General features: G+C 39.8%; 2 protein-coding genes and 1 non-coding gene across 3 annotated transcripts; 2 read left to right on the top strand and 1 right to left on the bottom strand.

Moving 5' to 3' along the window:
- Positions 1 to 338: 338 nt before the first annotated feature.
- Positions 339 to 6,061, bottom strand: LOC111832102. Its single transcript, XM_023788446.1, is given in 3 exon segments — positions 339 to 568; positions 571 to 2,354; positions 2,829 to 6,061. Coding segments are annotated over 3 exon segments (5,247 nt in total).
- On the top strand, positions 5,343 to 5,449 carry LOC111832224. Its single transcript, XR_002835264.1, has one exon. It is a non-coding gene; the product is annotated as a small nucleolar RNA R71 (small nucleolar RNA).
- Positions 6,062 to 19,289: 13,228 nt separating the features above from the next.
- On the top strand, positions 19,290 to 21,535 carry LOC17894239. Its single transcript, XM_023788445.1, has 7 exons — positions 19,290 to 19,735; positions 20,011 to 20,212; positions 20,511 to 20,613; positions 20,792 to 20,847; positions 20,928 to 21,092; positions 21,241 to 21,354; positions 21,443 to 21,535. The coding sequence occupies exons 1-7, from the start codon at positions 19,290 to 19,292 to the stop codon at positions 21,533 to 21,535; spliced, it is 1,179 nt and encodes a 392-aa protein (XP_023644213.1).
- The last annotated feature ends 900 nt before the right edge of the window (positions 21,536 to 22,435 follow it).

The following is a 22,435-nucleotide window of genomic DNA, read 5'->3' as shown; positions in this document are numbered from 1 at the left end:
GACAGATACTCTCGGACAAGGACCAACCGACCAAAAAACCGACCGTCTGATCGGTTGCCTTGTCGATCAACCGGTTGGTCGATTGGTCGTTAGGGGACAGTGTCGACGGATCGATAGCAACCGACCTGTCAACCGACCGATCGGTCGATTGCATTTCTTCTTCTCGGTTTCGGTCTTAAACACTTCTTTAGATCAATTCATGAAACTCCATCAAACCAAAAGCACAAAAAAAAACATAAAAACTAGACAAAATAAAGAAAAATATGTACAAGGATACCATGGGATTGCCTCCCAAGTGCGCTTGTTTCACGTCACTAAGCTTGACGTTTCCACGCTATTTAAGCGATTTGAGGTTCCGAGAGAGAAACCGTGGTTCCTTCCTCGATGGAGTCACTTGAAAAATATGGCTTTAACCTCTGACCATTCACAACAAATTCCTTTCCATCCTTGTTCCATAACACGAAAGCACCATACGGTCGAACCTCCTTAATCTTGAATGGACCCGACCAACAAGACTTAAGCTTTCCCGGGAATAACCTCAACCGGGAGTTGAACAGCAGCACTTGATGTCATGAAACTTCTTGGTCCTCTCCTTGTAGATCTTGGCGTTCTCATAAGCTTCAAGACGGATCTCATCAAGGTCATGTAGTTGGATCAAACGCTTCTCCGCCGCGGTCTTGATGTCAAAGTTCAACAACTTAACCGCCCACATAGCTTTATACTCAAGTTCAACCGGGAGATGACAAGACTTTCCATAGAGGAGATTGAACGGAGTAGTACCAATTGGTGTCTTGTATGCGGTTCGGTAAGCCCAAAGAGCATCATCCAACTTCGTAGCCCAATCTTTTCTTGTAGCTCCTACCGTTTTCTCGAGAATTGCCTTGATCTCTCGGTTTGAAATCTCAACTTGACCACTTGTTTGCGGATGGTAAGGCGTGGCTACCTTATGCTTGACTCCGTGCTTCTTAAGGAGACTTTCAAAAACCTTGTTGATGAAGTGCTTCCCTCCATCACTAATAACCACTCTAGGAACTCCAAATCTTAGGAAGATTATTGTCTTGAACAACTTCAATACAACCTTTGCGTCATTCGTTAGACTAGCTACCGCCTCTACCCACTTTGACACATAATCAACCGCTACAAGAATGTAACTATTGCCATAAGAGGAGGGAAATGGTCCCATGAAGTCGATTCCCCACACATCAAAAATCTCAACCTCAAAAATCGGATTTTGTGGCATCTCATTCCTCCTACTTATGTTTCCCTTTCTTTGACAAGAATCACACTTCACTATGAACTCATGAGCATCTTTGAACATAGTAGGCCACCACAATCCCGCTTGTAACACTTTTGAAATCGTCTTGAATGTTGCGAAATGACCTCCAATAGTTGAACCATGGCAATGTTGTAAAATCCCTTCTACTTCCTCTTGAGACACACATCTTCTATAGATCTTATCTTTACAAAGTGTGTAAAGATAAGGATCATCCCAATAAAACCGGTTTACATCCTTGTAGAATTTCTTCTTTTCATAAGCATCTAAGTTAGGCGGTTCTACTCCACATGCTAGGTAGTTTACCACATCCGCATACCAAGGCCCATTCTCATTCAAATTCCTTGCCTCTTCTAGCTTCATCAAAGTCTTGTGGCTTTCATCAAGAAGTTGCACCGCTAAAAGTTGCTCCTCGGGGAGAGAGTCATTGATAGGAATGTCACTCTCAATCCTCAACCGAGAGAGATGATCCGCTACACCATTTTCAGTTCCTTTCTTATCCTTGATCTCAAGATCAAACTCTTGCAAAAGCAAAATCCATCTCAAAAGTCTCGGCTTAGCATCCTTTTTCGCCAACAAGTGCCTTAATGCCGCATGATCCGTGTGCACTATCACCTTAGACCCAACCAAGTAAGACCTAAACTTTTCGAAAGCAAAGACTATGGCAAGTAGTTCTTTCTCCGTCGTGGCATACTTCACTTGTGCATCATGGAGGGTTCTACTTGCATAATAAATCACGTGGAGCTTTTTATCCTTCTTTTGACCCAAAACCGCTCCAACCGCATAGTCACTTGCATCACACATGATCTCAAACGGTAGGTTCCAATCCGGTGCTTGAACAATGGGAGCACTAATCAACTCACTCTTTATTTTCTCAAAGGCCTCAAGACATTCCTCATTGAACTCAAATGCGGTTTCCTTGCACAACAACCGTGTAAGTGGCCTTGCAATCTTCGAGAAATCTTTGATGAACCGTCTATAGAACCCGGCATGACCCAAAAAGCTTCGAATACCCTTAACCGAATTTGGAGGAGCAAGGTTAGTCATCACATCTATCTTTGCTTTGTCAACCTCAATTCCCTTCTCGGATATTTTGTGGCCTAGAACAATCCCTTCTTTGACCATGAAGTGGCATTTCTCCCAATTCAACACCAAGTTTGTCTCCTCACACCTCTTCAAGGCCCTACAAAGATTAGAAAGACAAGAGGAAAAAGAATCTCCATAGACGGAGAAGTCATCCATAAACACTTTAACCACATTCTCAATCAAATCCGAGAAGATCGACATCATGCACCTTTGAAAGGTGGCCGGTGCATTACATAGCCCAAATGGCATCCTTCGATAAGCAAAGGTACCATAAGGGCATGTAAATGTCGTCTTCTCTTGGTCATTAGGGTGAATCGGGATTTGAAAGAAACCGGAATAACCATCAAGAAAGCAATAATGGGTATGATTTGCAAGTCTCTCTAGCATTTGATCAATAAAAGGCAAAGGAAAATGATCTTTTCTAGATGCGGCATTCAACTTTCGATAATCAATACACATTCTATGTCCGGTTATAGTCCTAGTCGGGATTAACTCGTCTTTATCATTTTTAACAACCGTGACTCCACCCTTCTTGGGAACCATGTGTACCGGGGAAACCCAAGTACTATCCGAGATCGGATATATGATTCCCGCATCAAGAAGCTTAAGAATCTCCTTCCGAACAACATCTCTAAGGTTGGGGTTTAACCGCCTTTGATGCTCAACGGAACTCATAGATTCATTTTCAAGATTGATTCTATGGACACATAAAGATTCCGATATTCCTTTTATATCATCTAGTGAATACCCTATAGCCTTTCCATATTTCTTCAATTCTCCTGGAAGGGTGGAGGTTTCCAATTCACTAAGCTCTTCATTAATGATCACCGGGTAAGTAGAGTTTGTTCCAAGAAAAGCGTACCTTAGCCCGGTGGGGAGCGGTTTGAGTTCCACTTTTGGAGCTTTGAGTTCACTCCAATCCCCATCAATGCTAGTCTCATCCTTGCTAGCTCCTTCTCGGTTAGTCACCTTTTCAATCTCCACTACACTTACTTCATGGCTTTGTCTCAACTCAAGGAAACTTGCTTCACCATTTGAAGGCTTATGTGAGTCTAGAATCTTCTCATAGCCTTCACTATCACTTTCAAGCAACCCAAATTCCCCTTGCTTAACCACCAAAGTGCTTTGAAGAGCATCCTCCATTGCCAACTCTTCTAACAACTCATCCGCTAGAGCATCCATCTCCTCGAGATAGAACACTTGTCCCTCGATAGTAGGCTTCCTCATGACCTTGTTGATATCAAATGTCAAGACTTCTTTACCCAATCTCAAATCAATCATTCCTCTTTTCACATCGATCATTGCCCCGGCGGTTCTTAGGAATGGGCGTCCCATAATGAGTGGATCTTTAGGCTCTTCCCCCATCTCTAAAACCACAAAATCTGTTGGAATCTCAAAATGACCAACCATAACCGGCAAGTCTTCTAGCAATCCAACCGGTTTTCTAATTGAGCGATCCGCTAGGACTAGTTGAATCCGACATTCCTTGTAAGTTGTGAAACACAAACGCTTAGCAACCGAGAGAGGCATTAAGCTTATACTTGCTCCCAAATCACACAAGCATCTATCAAAGAGAAGTGGTCCAAGGGCACAAGGGAGAGTAAATGTACCCGGATCTTCTTTCTTCTTGGCTACCACTTTGTGAGTTATGATAGCACTACACTCATGAGACAATATCACCGTTCCTTGTAGAGCTTTCTTTCTCTCTACTACCGCATCCTTTAGAAATTTGTTGTAAGAAGGATTCAACAAGAGAGCATCAATTATGGGCATAGTGATAGTCACTTCCTTCATTTTCTCATTAAACAAGGCCTTGTACTTAGCCTCTTGTTGCTTCTTAAAACGTCCCGGGAATGGGAGTTTTGGTTCGTAAGGTGGAGGAACGAAAGTAGTCTCTTTCTTCTCGGTAGGCTTGGGCGTTTTTGAAAGATCTTCAACCTTGTTTTCTTTCGGTTCTTCAACCAATTTACCCTTCCCTTTATCTTTAATAACCTTCTCGAGTACAACTTCTTCTTCGCAATCTTTACTTCCTTTGTTGAAGTCACTCTCATTCAATACCTCTTCACCTTCATTTATCTCCACCTCCCCATTTTGATTCTCAATGTCCCTATTGAGATCTCCACTAGGTAGATTCTTGCCACTACGAAGTGTGATAGCATTTATGTACTCTTTTGGGTTAGGCTCGGGTTTACCGGGTAAGGTACCGGTTTGTCTCGTTGAAGAGGAAGAAGCTTGGTGTTGCACTTGAGAATTTAGCCTTTCAAACTTGGCATTGAGCTCGCCATAGATGTTGTCTACCTTGTTATGCATAGACTTCATTTGACTAACAAGCTCAATGGCACTTCTTCCTTGCCCTTCAATGATTTGCTTAAGGAGAGCATTAGTGTTGTCTCCTTGTGGTTGAGGGTTAGAGGGAGAGGCTTGAGGTTGGTAGGCTTGGTTGAATTGAGGTTTAGGTTGGAATTGGTGTTGAGGGTTGGTTTGGTAGGTGGATTGTTGGAAACCGGGTGGCTTGGTTGGTGGATACTTTTGGTATTGGGGGTTCTCAACATTGTTGCTTCGGTAGGAGAGGTTTGGGTGGTTTCGGTAGTTGTTGTTGAACTTATTGTAGCCTTGGCCGCCAATGTAGTTTACCTCCTCGTTCCCTTCTATACAACCATCAACATTCTCTTGATAGCCCTCATATACATCGGTCTCGGAAACAAAGTTGACCGGCTTTTGATTCGCAAAGATCATTTTGTCCATTTTATCATTTAGAGCTTTGATCTCTTTGCGATGTTGCTCGTTCAAGTCTTTTGTATCCCTTGAGGTACGGTCATAGTCATCACCGTAGCTACCATTTCTTTGGGCAAGATTCTCCACCAAAGTCATCCCTTCATCCACATCCTTACTCAAAAAGTTACCGTTGCTCGCGGTATCCAATAGCATACGGATTTGAGGTTGCACTCCTCTATACAAGGTACTAAGAAGACACTCCTTGTTAAAACCATGGTGAGGACATTGGAGTTGATATCCTTTGAACCGGTCATATGCTTCACTAAAATTCTCATTGTTCCTTTGAGTGAAGCTCGAGATCTCGTTTCTTAGCTTAGCGGTCCTCGTGTTGGAAAAGAATTTCTTGAGGAAGGCCTTCTTACACTCATCCCACGTCCTTATGGAACCCGGAGCTAATCCTTTTTCCCAAACGTGAGCGCGGTCGCCCAAGGAGAAAGAGAAAAGACGAAGCTTGAAAGCATCCTCGGATATCCTATTTGCTTTGACTGTCCCACAAAGCTTGTCAAAATTGTCTAGGTGATCCAATGGGTCCTCCATGGGTAACCCATGAAACTTGTTTTGACTAACCATTTGGATCAAACTCCCCTTAATCTCAAAGTTGTTAGCATCGACCGGAGGTGCTTGGATACCCGCTCGATTCCCATGAACGTGAGGAGCATCAAATGTGTCTATTGGGCGTGCAACTCTATGTGGATGTTGTGGTGCTTGAGCTTGGGGAGGGTGGAGTGGGTTTTGGCCATTGGGAGGTTCGTTTCCATTAGGACCGTGATCACCAACTTGAGGATGTTGTTGGTTATCCATTCCCAACCTTGCTAAATGCTCAACTCGTTCTTGCTCTCGTCTTGCTCTAGCAATCTCGCGTTCAAACCGACGGATATCTTCTTGTGGCTCGACAAGATGTGATTGCCCGCGACTTCGTAGGTTCATACACCTTCACAACAAGAGAGAACAAAACAAGTAGATGTGTTATGTAACAATTCAAAAGAAATGCTTAGTCTCAAATGAACTAGAAATCTTAATGGCTAATGCAAATGCAAATCGGCAGCGGCGCCAAATTGATGTAGGATTTTATCCGGTTCAAATAATTATCGATCCAAATTTGCAATGATTAACTCACTAAGAATGCACTAGCTAACTTAATCTAAGCTATAAAGATTTACTTGATTTCCAACTATTACTAATAAGGCAATTCAAATCAACTAAAGACAAAATCAAACAAAAGTAAACAAGATGCAAAAGACTAACACAATTCGAAATGAAACTAGGTGGGAAACAACGAAATTCAAACAATAATGAAAAGCGAGTCTTCGAGCTAAGGTCATCGATCTAGGAGGATGAAGTTAAAGGTTATGGAGCTAGCAAATCACTTAAACAAGCATTATCCTTTGGCATAGAACTCTTAATTAGACTAACCCAATTCCATGATGCTAATCCCTACACTAATCAATCAATAATCAACATTTGTCAAATGGCAATCAATCAATTAATGAGCATTCAAACAAGTCTAAATAGCCTCTAAACACCCTAATCAACAATTTTCAAAGGCTAGGAATGTAAAGATCTTAAAGGTTTTTGGTTGGGGAAATTCATCAAACACCTTCCGGGCATGAATTCCCTAAGATCTAGAAACAACTTGATCAATGTTTTTCTAGCATGTTAAACAACCATTAAGCAAGAATAAACATAAATCTAACCCTAAGCTCCATAACCCTACACTAAATCAACCTAGATCTACCACAGCTCAAAGACTCTAAAAAATTTACTCACTAGTCGTTATGATTACACAATAGAAATTGATTATTCTTTGTGAAATCATTAAGAAAGAGAGTAGATTAAGGGAAGAAGGAAGTACTTATATTAAAACTTGAAGATTCAAATACAAGATCTAAAAGAGAACCTTAATCTTTCTTAAAACCCTAAAAACAAAAGCATCCCCTATTCCCAATTGGGATTAGAGAATTTATAGAAAACATGACATTAAACCGAAACAAACCGGAGATAACCGGGTAAACCGGATTTTTGCAATTTTATAACCTTCAACCGACCTACCAATCGACTGGTCGGTCGGTTGACTCGCTGAAGCCAACCGATCGGTTGATCGGTCGATTGCTCTTGGACAGATGCTCTCGGGTATGTGGCAACCGACCTCTCAACCGAGCGAACGGTCGGTTGTCATGTGATGGAAACTCAACCGATCGGTTGATCGGTCGGTTGATCTTGGACAGAAGCTCTCGGGTATGTGGCAACCGACCTCTCAACCGAGCGAACGGTCGGTTGTCATGTGATGGAAACTCAACCGATCGGTTGATCGGTCGGTTGATCTCGGACAGAAGCTCTCGGGATCGACTCAACCGACCTCCTAACCGACCGCTTGGTCGGTTGTCATTCTCTTCCTTCCCTTCTCTTGTTCTTCAACCATGGTTGATCCAATTTTGACTCCAAAACTCGATCTTTTACTCCATTTGTGCTCCATGAACTCCTTAAAACTCCAAGTACCTAATAAAACTCAACAAATGCAAAAATGCAACCTAAACACACTAAATAAGATGAGAAATGCATAAAACTATCCTAGAAACAAAGCTCAAAAACCATTAAAAACCATAGACATCACTCCTCATTATCAAAATCGAACTGGAACTTCCCCAACACGAGATCCGCACCAGCAATCTTGCCCTCCAATTGCCAAATCCGCGGCAGCATAAACAGCAAAGTCTTCAAATCTTGCTTGCGAGGGTTTATACACCTTCCAATAACCGTCTTGGAGTAACCTCGAATGAGCACCGAATTATCAAAAAATGGTATTTTGATCTTCCTCTTTGTGATCATCTCCACCGACTTCTTCCCTGAGGCACCAACCTTCACCAGACCGCTTTGAGCCATTGTATCTGCAACCGAGATCAAAGAATCACTCCTCGTGAGAAAAATGCGAAAGACGAATAAGAAGTTTAAAGAAGTGTAGTGAAGCCAGAGAACTCCATGTATTGCCTTTAAATAGTTTTCATAGTTGAACCACCAATCCCACAATCGAATCCGCATTAACTCCCCAATCTTTTGCAAATCATCCATGGTCGCTCCCATATCCGCTTTCATCGCTGGGTATGATTTCCTTACTTCCCATAAAGAACACCGAATCCGGATCCACTTTCTGAATTTGAGTCGAATCCACTTAACTTGATCTGTCAGTCTCCGTGAACCATATCTCCGCGATTGCAAGTACCCAATCACAGATCCGATTCCCTCCCCCCACAGACATGGAAAAATAAATCTCACTGCCATAAACGAGCCATCCCCCTATCCTCCAAATTCCTTCGAAGATGCACTCTTTTCTCCTCGTGATTGTAACCTTAGGATCCCCAATCTCCCCATAATCCACCAGATTGATTGCCCAGATCAACCGATAACCAATCTCCATCACAAACCTTAGTTAACCTAGATCCGCCGCCATCGCCTTCCTTCTTTTCTCTCGAGGGTTTTTTTTTTGACTGATTTCCTCTCTCAATGTCCATATAATTTTCATGTTTTTTTTTAATTGTAGAACAAATGTGTTTTTTTGTTGTAACAAATGTACAACAAATGTGTTTTTTTGTTTTTTTTAATACAAACCCGTTTTTACAACAATGTACAATGGACAACAAATGTGTTTTTTTGTTTTTTTTAATTACAAACACGTTTTTAAGGAACTTGTTTATTGATAACATATGTTTCATATATAGTTAAACAAGCATGTTTGACCGACAAAAAAAACGAAACAAAGAACAAGTATGTAGTAGGTTGTTGCACTTTTGTTACAATCAATTGTTTGACATGAGGTGTTGTACATGTCTAGGTTACCATACTCGTAACTGACAGAGGGTCCTAAGAAAATTATTAATTTAATCAAACATAAACTGACACATAATCCTGTTTAATTATAAAATCTAAACTCTAATTCCTATTCGTAATACCAAATAAACATATATTAACTGTAAAATCTAACTTTATTTTCATTTGTAAATCAGAACCGACATGTAATCTCATTTAATTGTAAAATCTAAATCCCACTCCTCTTTTATATACCCAAACCAACATATACCTTCCCAAATTTATTTTTTGGCCCCTAAGCACACGGGTAATTTGGGGTTATCCAAAGACTGCATTGTCCTTTGCTATTACCCCAAATCGAATTGGGATCGATAAACCCTAAGTTTAGTGTAATTCCATTAACCTCGGTTTAGTGATTCCGTCAATCCGATTATATTTTGTTAAGCGGTTTCTTCGATTCGACAATTTTTATATACTTGATGTATTAATAGACAACAAATTAATAAACCATGTATTTTGTTTCCAATCAAATAACATTACGTATTCAACTTCCAAATTAAAATTAGACGGAGAATTTTTATGGAATTTTCCCGTTAATATTCTCTAAAATATAAAATATTAACCTTATCCTTGAGCTTTTTTTGGTCTTTGTTTTGCATGTAGGCAATCTTAGCAAAATTTAATTTATTTTATTACAAAAAAACTAATATTGTTGAGCATTAAAAAACCAATCCCTAACCGATTATAGCCTAATTTCTTTAAAGATATGATACTCATTTTCTTTCTACTTCACCTTTGCGTGGCCGGATTGAATGGTACAGTAGTAAATAATTTTTTTTTTAATTTAACCAGTCTATTTTCAAATATATTCTAGATCCATCACTGATCTCACTAATTAGGAAAAAAAGACAAACACCAAGAGTGTCTCAAAACAAATACTTTGATATACCCTAAGACACTTGCTTCCAAGCTAATATTTTGAATAAAAATATTATATTTAAATACGAATATTATTTAAGTGAGAACCTTATTTAAGAAGATTTACCGATGTAGAAGGTCTCATACTTTTGGTTAAAACCTAGATATTTGTTTGTTTAAAATCAGTATGTTCTTTCGGTTCAAATGTCCACATTTTTACCAAATTCTCTCTCTTCTCCCTCTAGACTTTTTAGAGAGGGCAAGTCCGTTTTCTCTTCCGGCATCAACGGTGGAGGTCTTATCGTTGTTTGGCCAGATCTCAACCGGAATCATATGGCTCTCATTTGTGATGTCCCGTTTCTCTTTCGACGTTGTTTGGTCCTTTTGAAGGACCTTAGTCGGCTTATCTTCTGACATGGGTTGTTTCTATAACATCTTTGGTCGGCTAGCTTCTAGTACAAGTTAGCTCCCACAGCTACTATGGCACGTTTTATGTTTTTTTTTCTTTGTTCATTCATTTGTCTATAGCTTCGCTTAGCTTTGATTAATTTCTTTGATTAATTCCTTAGATCTAGGGGTGTAATTCCTTGATCCTCCCATGTTTAAGGGCCTGAATTTGGTCTTCTCGCTTAATGGGTTTTAATTTATTAAGAGAAAATCGCAGTGATGGATTGGGGTGTGTTTTGGTGTTTTTGGATTGTTTTAATGAAATTGAGGTTGATTTCCTTCTTTTGAAGCTTTGGATTCGTTTGATTTTATATTTTAGGGTTAGAGGCTTTTTAGATTTAGTGGCTGTTCCATGGAGTTCTTGAGCCGTTTGTGTTGGAAGGTTTTTGAACTCACAAATTGGAAAGAAAATTTTGGTGGGGATTTTTTAGTTTTGGAGGTTGATATAACACCCCCGAACCAATCTACGGACAATAGACGGCCCAAGAGTGTCACTAACGAGCACTACGGACGATCTGACCAAGTAACACACACAAAGCTAACGTACCCGGTCAGTCCATTTATAATACATGTCCCTCCCATTCACGATACAAGGCTTGCGTTGTTCGGAAAAAACCCAATTGCACTCAACAACCATCACAAATATAAAATACGAGGTTTTCCGGTGACACATGGCGGTTTTCTGGTGATAAATGGCGGTTTTCTGGTGACACATGGCGGAGCTATCCAACCCTCGTCACATAGTTCCCAAAATATGGCGATACTTTGGTGATAAGACATGCTCCCCCAAAACATGGAAGTTGGCCGAAGAATCTTTCTCGATATTCGTACCTTTAAACACTTAATCTAAACCGACATTCACTTGGTTTGCTCTGTTTCTTCACGTTTTGAAATTTTGAAGTCTCAACCATCTGGTCCCTTATCGCACGCACTGTTCTCTCTTATCAATCGCTAGAATTTATTTAATAATTCTCGATAATTTCAGTCATTAGTCACAAAGACTTAAATGATCTCCTTAAATTAACGATAACTAACCTCTTAATTCTAACAATTTCTCGATAACTTTTTACCGATCATCTCGACCTTCATTTTAGGATTCCTCATCATTTCCTTTCGATGGAAATTTTGCATTACCGATTCTTTAGTCCCTCTGTTCTTCTCTTCCTTTCCGAGGTAATAAAATTCTAGATCACTTCTTATTCCTAAGTGATAAAGAATTTGTCTCCTCTTCCAAACGGTCAAAGTTACTTCAACGATCCTTAAAGTTCCTCTTGAAGGTCAAAGTTACAAACCATGCCTTGGCTATATTAACATGTGGGCATAGAGTTTAGAACCCAAACTAATTACCTTCACAGACCCTTTCGGTCATGAGGTTTAAAAAAGGTTACATATTCTAAGGGGAATATTCTTCTTCTTCTTCTTCTTCGAGTACTTGTTAGTATTACAACTTGACTGACATGTATCAACTTCCAACTTCGCTCGTGGACACGATGGTCCACGCAAAGCAAATGACACTTGGTCGCGAGTATGGGCGATAGCTCCTCACGTATTGACATTCTCTAAGGTATTGACCCTCTTGGCCACACGTGAAGCAGTATGGTGACAAAATCAATGGAACTCTTGGAATATTATCATCATCATCTTCCAGAGTTACTGACCTCTTCCTAGTTCCTCGGACTATACTGTTCTCGAGCATTCGAATTGGTGCTTCGACAAATACACCATTCGCCAACAAATTATCGATGATTGAGGCCATCGAGGTTGTTCCATCCCGTATGGTACCTAGGAACTCTTCGCGAGTCATCTCCCTCACTCAACAGAACTGGTACCTCTTGATCCCTCTCTTTACCATACATCTCTTGTGCATATCGAGTTGGCAGCTCTGGCATCTTGATCAAGTAGTTCTAGAGTACTTCGTTGTATGGTGAGGATCCATTCCATGTTCCAGAGTCGGCGGTCCTACGGAGTCGCGAATACATCATCGGGTGGCAACATGTTATAAGCCAACGCTTGTCGTGGTATCCCATACTTCGAAGGCTAGTACATGAAAAAATCCGAGCTGTGTAACATATTGCTCACTTCACCCCTTTGCGCATTGTCAGAAACGAACTGATCACCTTCCCACAAATTATTCACTCTCCATATCCACAAATCCATTTCCATGCATACCTTCTAAACCATCCGTCAACACGATCATGTCCGATGTTGGAACTTTGCCGAACCCACTCAATGGAATCAAGGTTGCATGAACCAAAGTGTCGGAGCCTTCAAAGTAATCTGTAAGTGGTATCCATCTAGACATAGTCTCTTCTAAAGACTCCGATTCCTCATTAATTTGATCTTCGATCGCTATAATTATCTAATCTCCATCCTCATCATCACTGAATTTTTCCAGATCCTCAGAAGGGTCAGTCTCGATGGAAGAATCACAGAATCTTCTGAACTGTACTCACTCACACTATAACGGCTAGTATTTCCGGTACCTCTTAGCAGTTCCCATGGTCGAGTAGTATGAATCCTAACACGTCTCGGCGTCATCTGCATCCAATCCAAAAAGGTAAGTCCTAAATTTAAATTATCTAAACACTTGGAACACCCAGTTTATCCTAGTTGTTAGTGCAACTCTTTATATACTCGACAAAACATTTGAAAAACAATTGTTGTTACCAGCACCGTAAACCTTGCGCTAAGACCACCTTTTTAACATCCCCGAACAAATCTACAGACAATAGACGGCCCGACAATGTCACTGACATACACTACGGACAATCCAACCAAGTATCAAACACAAAGCTAACATACCCGGTCAGTCAATCCATAGTACCCGTCCCTCACATTCTCGGTATTAGGCTTGCCAACCCTTTACCGAGAACAGGAATTGTGTTGGTTCGGACAAAACCCACTTCACTCAACAACCATAACGAATATAAAACACGAGGTTTTCATAGTTAAATTATAAATTTATTAAATAATCATTAAAATAAATATATTAGTTACGGATGTCCATCGTTAAAATACATAATAGACCAAAAATAGTCTCTTTACACTTAAAACAACAAAACCAATTGGGATCCTACACGAAAAACTGCGTTTTGGGCCTACATGTTGTGATTCTTTTTTCAGTCGCAAAAACGAGCGACGATGTTGTGAAAATTTAAAGACACATCAACGACTATGGCATATCCAGTTGATAACCGTCGATAATTAACGACAAACATTTAAAGTCTCGAAATAGTATCATATTCGCGTCTCATTGGCTACTATTTCGCGACTAAACTAGAGTAGTTGGCAAAGAGTCGCTCTGAGCGACTAGTTTGCGACTCTTTTAATAGTTAGAAGTAATAGTCGCAAACCAGTCACAAAACAGCGAAGTATTTGCAACTTCAAGTAGTAGTCATAGATTATAGGCAAAGTGGTAGTAAAATGTTGTTACAAACGTTGGAAATGTGAAAGTTTGGGCAAACTATTGCAACACCATTAGTTTTTATCGCAAATAAGTTGGCAACAGTTGTTTGAAAACGTTAAAAATGTGTTGTTGTAACGAATTTTTGCGACTCTTTTAGAAGTGGTCGCAAAAAATCGCGTATATAATCAAACGCTTCTTTATTTCTTCAGTATCCAAACTCAAAGTGAGTAATAGAAGAAGAGCGAGAAGGAAGGAAAGAAGAGAGAAGGGAGAAAAAAAGAGTGGAGAGAAAACGATGTGGAATTATCTTCCACGAGAATGAATGTACAGCTAGATCGATCATGGAACTAATCGTCTTTCGACAGGATATTTGGCTGATGTGGAACAGTTCTTCGAATTTGAGAGTAATAATGCATAAAACAAAAGAGGTATGTGTTATTGTCCTTGTGTAGTATGTGCGAATTCGAAATTGTGGAAACCTAGCACAATATCTAGTCATTTACTAAGTAGAGGATTTATGGTGAATTATTATGTATGGTATGAACATGATGAAGATTAAAATAGTATTCTCTATGCTGATAATCCAGATTATACTAGTCTTGATACAATAGGATTTGATCATGGGGAGGGAACTAATGAACCAATAGGTTTTGATGGGCATAATGTATATGCTGAGATGGTTAATGATGCATTTCATGGTTCAATACAGATCATGTTCATGAAGAATCCACCCAAGAAATGAAATGGTTCTATGATATGTTAGCTACTGCCAATACTCTAATTTATGATGGATGTCGGGTATGTCAATCGCAATTATCGTTAGCAGTTCGAAGCATGAACCATTTGTCTGAAGCTTGCATAGATCCATGGGCAGAATTGTTTACGGAGTTTTTACCAGAAGGTAATCTCGCAATTGGTTCATATTACGAGACCGAGACATTGATGCGAAAGCTAGGATTGCATACTATACTACTGATGTATGTATAGATAATTGTATGCTCTTCTGGAAAGAAGATCATAACTTGGAGCATTGAAAGTTTTGCGGAAAACCAAGGTATAAGGTTTGTAAACGAAGAACAAGAATACCATATAGTAAGATGTGGTACTTACCCATTGGAGATAGACTGAAGAGAATGTACCAATCCATGAAGATTTCAGCTTCTATGAGATGGCATGCTGAGCATGATTCAGAAGAAGGAGTAATGTGTTATCCATCAGATGCGGCTGACTGGAAGAATTTTAAGCACTTGCATCCCTCATTTACAAGCGAACTGCATAAATGTTTATCTTGGACTATGTAGAAATGGTTTCAATCCTTTTGGGATGTCCAAACATCATTTGTTGTGGCCAGTGATCTTGACTCCATATAATTTGCCTCTTGATAATGCATGAGGAGTGAATATTTGTTTTATAACAATTCATAATTCATGACCAAATTATCCACGAGCTAGTCTTGATGTTTTCCTCCAACCACTAATCGAGGATTTAAAATACATGGGATAACGGAGTTGAGGCATACGATGTCTCCTTAGATCAAAACTTCAACCTTAAAACAAGCATTTTGTGGACTATCAGCGATTTCCTTGCATATGGCATGTTATACGGATGGACTACACATGGAAGATTATCGTGTCCTATTTGTACGCCTCCGGGCACCTCATCGATTGGAAGTACCGCTCTAATCTCACCCGCCACTCATCTACTACAGCAGGATCGGAGCCCCCAAAGAACATGGACATCTCGAACCTCTACAGCTGCTCCATCATCCGCAGATAGTACGGCTGCTCGATAACCGCACCTACTCCCTCTGGTTGTACAACCCGACACCGGACTGCACATCGGGCCCACCTGGCCCAACAGGCTGCAGTTCCGCCACCCTTGGCGGTCCAATTCGAGCCTACGCTGGTACCGCTCCCGGTAACCGCTCCAAAATCTGTTTCAGTAGATCCGCAATACAATCATTATGACCCTGGGCCCCACCTGCTGGAATAGCCCCCGACCGGGTTCCTAAGTAGACCAGTACCGTCTGCGGGCAAACCGGTTCCAACGGCACTTACACTAGCATCTCCCAAGGATCCCTCTTGATACGACTGAGAATCGCTGATATGCTTGGCCGTAGCACCCCGGTCCACTCTCGTATCGCTACATGAGGCAACACCACGACCAGCAACTCCATCTCTAACCATCTACACCACAATAGAAGGCTAAGAACACAAGCGCAATAACCACAAGGCAGACAGCTAACCTTGGAATCTCATTGAAGGCTCGAGAGGATGATCTAGGTCTCCATGCCAACACAATTGGTTAAACACACATAATCAACCAGGTATGCAGTTCACATCATCAATTAGCAACAACGAGATTCATACATCGCATCAGATTCACCCATTTAACCAAGCGAATTCTCTCGTGCGATAGCTACAAATGGCAGACTAAATACTCGTGGAATGCATTTAAATCCGACTTGCCTTTGTTGTGGTCTAGTTGATGAAGATATCCAACATGTCTTTAATTAATTGTCTTTTTCTAAAACAATTTGGCATCTTTCGTCCACACCTTTAGTCTCACTTTTTTCGAGAAATAAACCTTATGAAGAGCATATTTCATACATTTTGTGGTTTCAAATTTCACCGAGAATAACTAAAGAACAAAAATTACTACCTATTTGGTTACTTTGGCATCTTTGGAAATCAAGAAATGACTTATCTTTTAATAGAAGTCAAATAAGTCATTCCAATGTAATTATAAGAGTGAAAGAGGATGTTGAAGAATGGATTAGGGCAACAATTTATGAACCAGTTACGATAGAACCAAGTCCACTTGTGGTACCTATACAACATAAATGGAATAACCCATCGTATCCTATAGTAAAGTGTAATGTAGCTGCAACATATGATCAATATACTTATCGAACTACCAATGTTGGATCATAAGAGATCATGAGGGCACAGTACATCATTGGGCTCCTCACTACTTCCAAATTTGTCTTTCCCACTTGAGGCTGAAGCAAAAGCCCTTTTGGCTGTAATGCATCATGTATGAATGAAGGGTTATCGTGATGTTTTATTTGAGAGCAACTATAACGCCCCCAAACCGTCCCTCGGCCGGACGAGCCGATGGACGACCCGAAAGGACGCTACTGAGAGCATGGCCAAACGCGCCCAGCTGAGGTTCCCCCGGTAGGATACAGGCGAGGTAGGATCCCCGAGCCAAATGCGTCCGAGACCAGTTGTCCCTCTTCGCCCGGTCGATGCGTCCAGGCCTTGCAACCCTTCGGCCGACGCGGACGAGAGTTGTGCACTCCCACCGGCCCGGACATGACCGATGGAAGTGGAGTTATATCAGCTCGAAACACCATAGTTTTTTCCCCAAAACTTCCTTTTATTACTTATAAAGTTTTACAAAACAAGTTACTAAAGCATTTAAAAGTTGGATCCATCGAGAAAATAATACATAATAGAAGAGTAATATTTTGCAAAGACATGAAAATATTCTAAATCCGGCTCCAATTGTTTGCTACGGTCTAGACTCCTTAAGAATAAACTGGCAAAAAAATGAGCTTTAAGTAATCTAGTATTACTCAGTGAGCCGGATACCCCCAAGCTACCATGCAATTTCCCCCCCCCCCCCCCAAACCCCAAAAGAAACAAGGTAAGAAAAGCGTTAGCGGAAGCATAGAAAGCAAACAAGCAAGACAAGCAAGACAAACTACAAGACTCGACTAGACTAAACTAGACTCGACTTAAGCTAAGACTCGCTAGACTCCACTCCCTAGACTCTCGATAATCTGATCCGTTCCTTTTTATAAATCATCTCGGGATGAAACCACGAAGGCATTCAATCGGAGGAAACATCTTGGTTGCATCGTCATTCAACATCTTGGGCTAGTCGCGAGCTAGGGACCAAGCATCCTGGTCAAGACCTGAGAAACCACAAAGGTTAACTCTTCGAGACCCGCATCGCGATCGCCGAAGAAACAGATTATCGAACCTAAGAATCAAATCTACAGATCTGAAACTAAGGACTCTCTAAAAGCAAAGAAATTCTACACAAATAAGATCATTACTAGAAGAGATAATTAAACAAGCAAGCAAGCAAGCAAATGAAGCAATCATCAAGTAAACAAAGCAAAGCAAGCAAGCAAGTGTGTGATTAATCTAGGTGATAGTTCTCGGTGATATTTAAGAAACTAAACCTATCCGGATTAACATGCGGTTTCATTTTAGTTGGTCATATTAGCAAGTACTATCTTGTAATTAAGCCGGATTGTTTAAGCATGCGAGTTCATTTTTTCAGAAAATAAAGCCTATCATGCAAGTTCTACAAAAAGAAAAGGCAAGCAAAACACACAATAGGTGCGTACAAAAGTCCGAAGACTTATGCAGCACCCCACACAATTTGTATCCAACTCATAGTGTTTTTATCGACGACTTCTTCCTTTCTCTCACCGAGGCTAGCTCACGATCTTTCCTTCTTCTTATTTCGACCTTTGGTAGCAGATCTCTTGATTCCGGCAACCGGATTCTCGATCCTTCGGCAGAAAATGCTCGATCAAGGGGCAAGTTTCTCGAGTGAAACTTTCAAGAGCGAGAGAGAAATTTTTAGAGTGAGAGACGTGTCGTTTAGGCGAACAAACACAAATGACGGTTCACTGCTCCTATTTATAGCCTTTAGCTTTGGCAAAAATTGCTAGCTTCGGAAATCGCATGCAGACGCCATGTGCAGGTTCGGGTATGGCGGAACAAGCCATCTCTCGCTGCCGGACACGTGGCAGTCATGGAGAAGAAACATGATTCTGTCCGATTGCATCCATTGAATCTTCTCCCATGCGAGATATTTTCTTGTCAGAATTTGCCATGTGGCAATGTTGTCGAGTGAAAGGTTCACTGAACAAACACAGAATCGGATATTTCTCGATCTTCTTGAAATTTTCTCGATCATGTTCGGACATTTCGATACTTAGTGAGAATTCTTCGACAAACTTGGCAACTCTTTGATAAACTATCTTCAAGTCATCTTATCGTTGGTAGTGCATTGAGAATTTCCTTTATGTTTGGCTTCAATCTTCTTTTCTTCGATTTTGTCTGGCTTTCGACAGGATCGATGGTGTCTCGACCATCTTCTACCATTCTTCGTTCTTTTGGCAATCCATCTTGATAGAACTACCATTCTTCGTTCTTTTGGCAATCCATCTTTTGGTATCATCTTTGATATTTTGCATTGGATAAATCCTTTTATTACAATTACTTTTGTATTTTTAAAAGAATTTGTAATAAAGCAGCACATCTCTTAGCAATATTTGGTTGTTTAGCCAATAATTCTTTTTATACTAGTGTTTGTCTACCAATTTGGCTTCGAAATCAATTGTATCATGACTATATTAATTCTTAATTAATAAAATTATATTTCGTTAGAAATAAAAAACTGAAACAAAAAAAAAGAGAAAAAGGAAAAATCTCCCACCAAAATGTTTCTCACTGCGGTTTCCCTTTTTGATAAATATAAATAAAACCTAGCGATCTGAATTAATAAAACAAAAAAAAAAAACCCTAGCCATAATTTTCTGTATCGAACAATTTGATCATGGTGGCTACTGCTACGATTCTGAAAATAACTCCGTTTCATCGGAATCCATCTTTTCCATACAAGCAACGTCCTAACAATGTTTATTTCTACTCCAAACCTCAACTCCTATCAATTCGTCTCCAAATCGCCGTTAAATACAAACAATCTCCTTGGTTTGAAGCTCAAGTAAGATCCGATACCGACTCGAATCATGATCAGTTGTTGAAGAAGACACTTTGCAAAATCTTGGTTCAGATCAAGAAAACGTTAGATTCTCTGAAAAAACCAGTTAGTGCCGCTGTATTTATGCTTAGTCTGATTTTGTTATGTGATCGTAACTTGGCCTTGGCTGCCTCTGGTGGTAGAATTGGCGGTAGTGCCTTCTCGTCTAGGTCTAACACCTCTTCTTCTTCTTCTACGTCGTCTTCTCGTTCGCTATCATCATCATCATCTTCGAGCTACTCGTCTAGAAGCTCAAAAAAAAAATCGTCTAAAAGCTGGGAAGAAAACTCGTCGCCATCATATTCTAGCTACTCGTCGCCATCATATTCGAGCTACTTGTATACTCCCTCGGAAAGCTATTCGCGATCGTCATCAGCTTCGAGATACTTGTTTATTATACCCTTGTGGCTATTGTTCTTTGCTAGGAGCTACTTGTTTAAACTCTTGTTTGCATTCATGAGGCTATGGATATCATTCTGTTGGTACTTGTTTACACCGTTTTGGCGATTGTCATCAGTTTCGACTTTGAATCGCGTCTGAGCTCCCAGTTCTCGGTTCTAAGCTCACGGGTCATGACTCTGCCCCTAATATCCAATACGAGCTTGTCTCTGATTATGATAGGTTTGACAGCGTTTGGTATTGTCTCAGTAACCATTGCAAACATGTCAGAGAGTGACAATATAAGCAATACTCAGAAAACTAGTGTCCTGAGACTACAGGTGATCTCTCTCTCTCTCTCTCTCTCTCTCTCTCTCTCTCTCTCTCTCTCTCTCTCTCTCTCTTCTGCTCATAAGGACTTAGTTCTAAGAATTTTATATAATGATTTTTAGGTTTGACTGGTATGTTAGGTGAATACTAGAGTAAACAAATAACCAAATAATTAAGAAAAAAAAACTAGGAAAAGTAACATTCAAAAAAGCATGACCAAATCATTTTGCTATAAAAGCTCTCTCAGTAGTTTTCATTGGCTTATGATTATGCTGTAGAGTCGTTTATATGTATATGTATCTCTTTCAGGTTGGGTTGCTGGGTTCAGCAAGAAATTTACAACAAGATTTTAATCATCTAGCTGAAAATGCAGATACAACTACACCAGAGGGTCTAAGCTATGTTTTAACCGGTACCATGATACTCCTTGATTTAATCATCTTTATGTGAAAATGTTAAATTTACAAATATTTTTACTATGTTTTCTTTATATTCTCAGAAAATTTTAGCTTGAAGTTCTTCTCAAATCTTATAGTAAAAAGTTGAATTTTAGTTGTAAAAATGTTTGTTCTCTTTTGTATTCAATTCAGAGGCAACATTAGCTTTGCTGAGACACCCGGACTATTGCATCTCTTGTTATTCATCAGTAAGTCTACTATACTGGTTCTTATTGTAATTCTATGGTAGCAGAACCTTAACCACTCTTTATTTATCATGTACGTTTAGGTGGATTTGAAGCAGTGTTTAGAAGAAGGAGAGAAGCAATTTAATCAACTCTCGGTTGAAGAACGAGGAAAATTTGACGAGGAGACACTAGTTAACGTGAATAACATAAAGATACGAAGCTCAAAGATTCAGAAAGCTAGTGGTTTAAGCAATGAATATATTGTGGTAAACTTTATGAATCTCCAAATTCAAACGTCTAGTGCGATAATGTAGCCAGACAGTTATATAAACGGGTCGAGAAGGCGAAAGCAATTATATAGTTTGAAAATAGCTCCTACTGTGGTTTGTGTGTTTAATATTTGTACATGTTCAGGTAACCATGTTGGTGGCTGTAGAAGGTACATATAAACTGCAGACAATAAAGAGAAGTGAAGATCTTAAGGAAGCCTTACATAAACTCGGATCGATACCGAGTAGCAAAATATTGGTAAGAGAATCATTTTGTATCCGTAACTTGCTTAATTATGAAATAGTTTAGTCTTGGAAATAAAAGAAGTAAAACCAAAATGTTGCAGGCAGTAGAGGTACTTTGGACTCCACAGAACGAGAAGGACGTTTTGACAGAAAGAGAACTACTTGAAGACTACCCACTTTTGAGGCCTTTGTAATTTTTATGCATTGTTAAGATCTGAATCGTTTTACTATCATTAGCAAAACCGTGGGATCTAAAGCTTAGTTGGGTTTGATACTTTGATTACTTATTCACGGCCTAAACCAGTTTAATTTTGTTAAAACCTAGATTTATTTAGTTACTAAGGTCCGAGTAAATACGCGGGTTTATAAAATTTATGTTAAATTTTCTTTAATACATACGGTACTTCTTTTGTTTTTAACTTTCTTTTTGGAGTTTTGCAAACCGGATATTTGATTATTACTTTTTCTTTCGGGCGATGATATAGCGCTTAGCATAATGCTATCAAATTGTTAGATATCGTTATACGGACGCTGCAGAATGTCAATATTCTTGTAGCTAGTGTGGAGTAGTTTTAAGATAGGTGAACTTCCGAGAAATGATTGCCAAAACTATGTGAGTGAGGAAAAAACAAAAGAAAATATCACATGTGTATATGTAGGGTTGGTAAATAAGTCTTTATAAACTCTCGGATGGAGCAAACCGGCTGTCAGATATGGGCGGACCCATTGTCTGGAGTGGATGTAGGCCCTAAGAGGTGACGGTCGGGGCAGTGATATCAGAACCGAACCTAGACGACTGTGTAATCGGGGTGACGGTCTTGGGGATTAGTGAGGACACTACGATCTGTTCGTGGAGGTTCAAAATAATTGAATTGACCTCATATATCACCACTTATATTTGCGATCAAATAGTTTTAACTTAGATCTCTCCAAATCAAAAGCTATATTCATGTATCCCCCATAAGATAATAGTTCTCATCTAATTACGCACGACCATCGGTTTACAGTTTACAAAACAATCATTAACCACCTAAGTAAAATACTCTACCAAATTTAAACCAATTAAATAGCAAACGGTTTTAAACCAAAAGCCA

The sequence above is a fragment of the Capsella rubella genome, unplaced genomic scaffold (genome assembly GCF_000375325.1).
Source record: "Capsella rubella cultivar Monte Gargano unplaced genomic scaffold, Caprub1_0 scaffold_2, whole genome shotgun sequence".
Lineage (NCBI taxonomy): Eukaryota > Viridiplantae > Streptophyta > Magnoliopsida > Brassicales > Brassicaceae > Capsella > Capsella rubella.
The sequence above is the reverse complement of the archived record's forward strand: the minus strand, read 5'-3'. Positions and strand labels throughout refer to the sequence as shown.

Excerpts from the sequence above, each read along its gene's own strand:
- LOC17894239 (XM_023788445.1), top strand. The coding sequence starts at position 19,290 with ATGGTGGCTACTGCTACGATTCTGAAAATAACTCCGTTTCATCGGAAT. Across the intron at positions 19,736-20,010 it reads TCATCATCTTCGAGCTACTC|TTTCGACTTTGAATCGCGTC; the intron begins GTCTAGAAGCTC and ends GATTGTCATCAG. Across the intron at positions 20,848-20,927 it reads GCATCTCTTGTTATTCATCA|GTGGATTTGAAGCAGTGTTT; the intron begins GTAAGTCTACTA and ends ATGTACGTTTAG.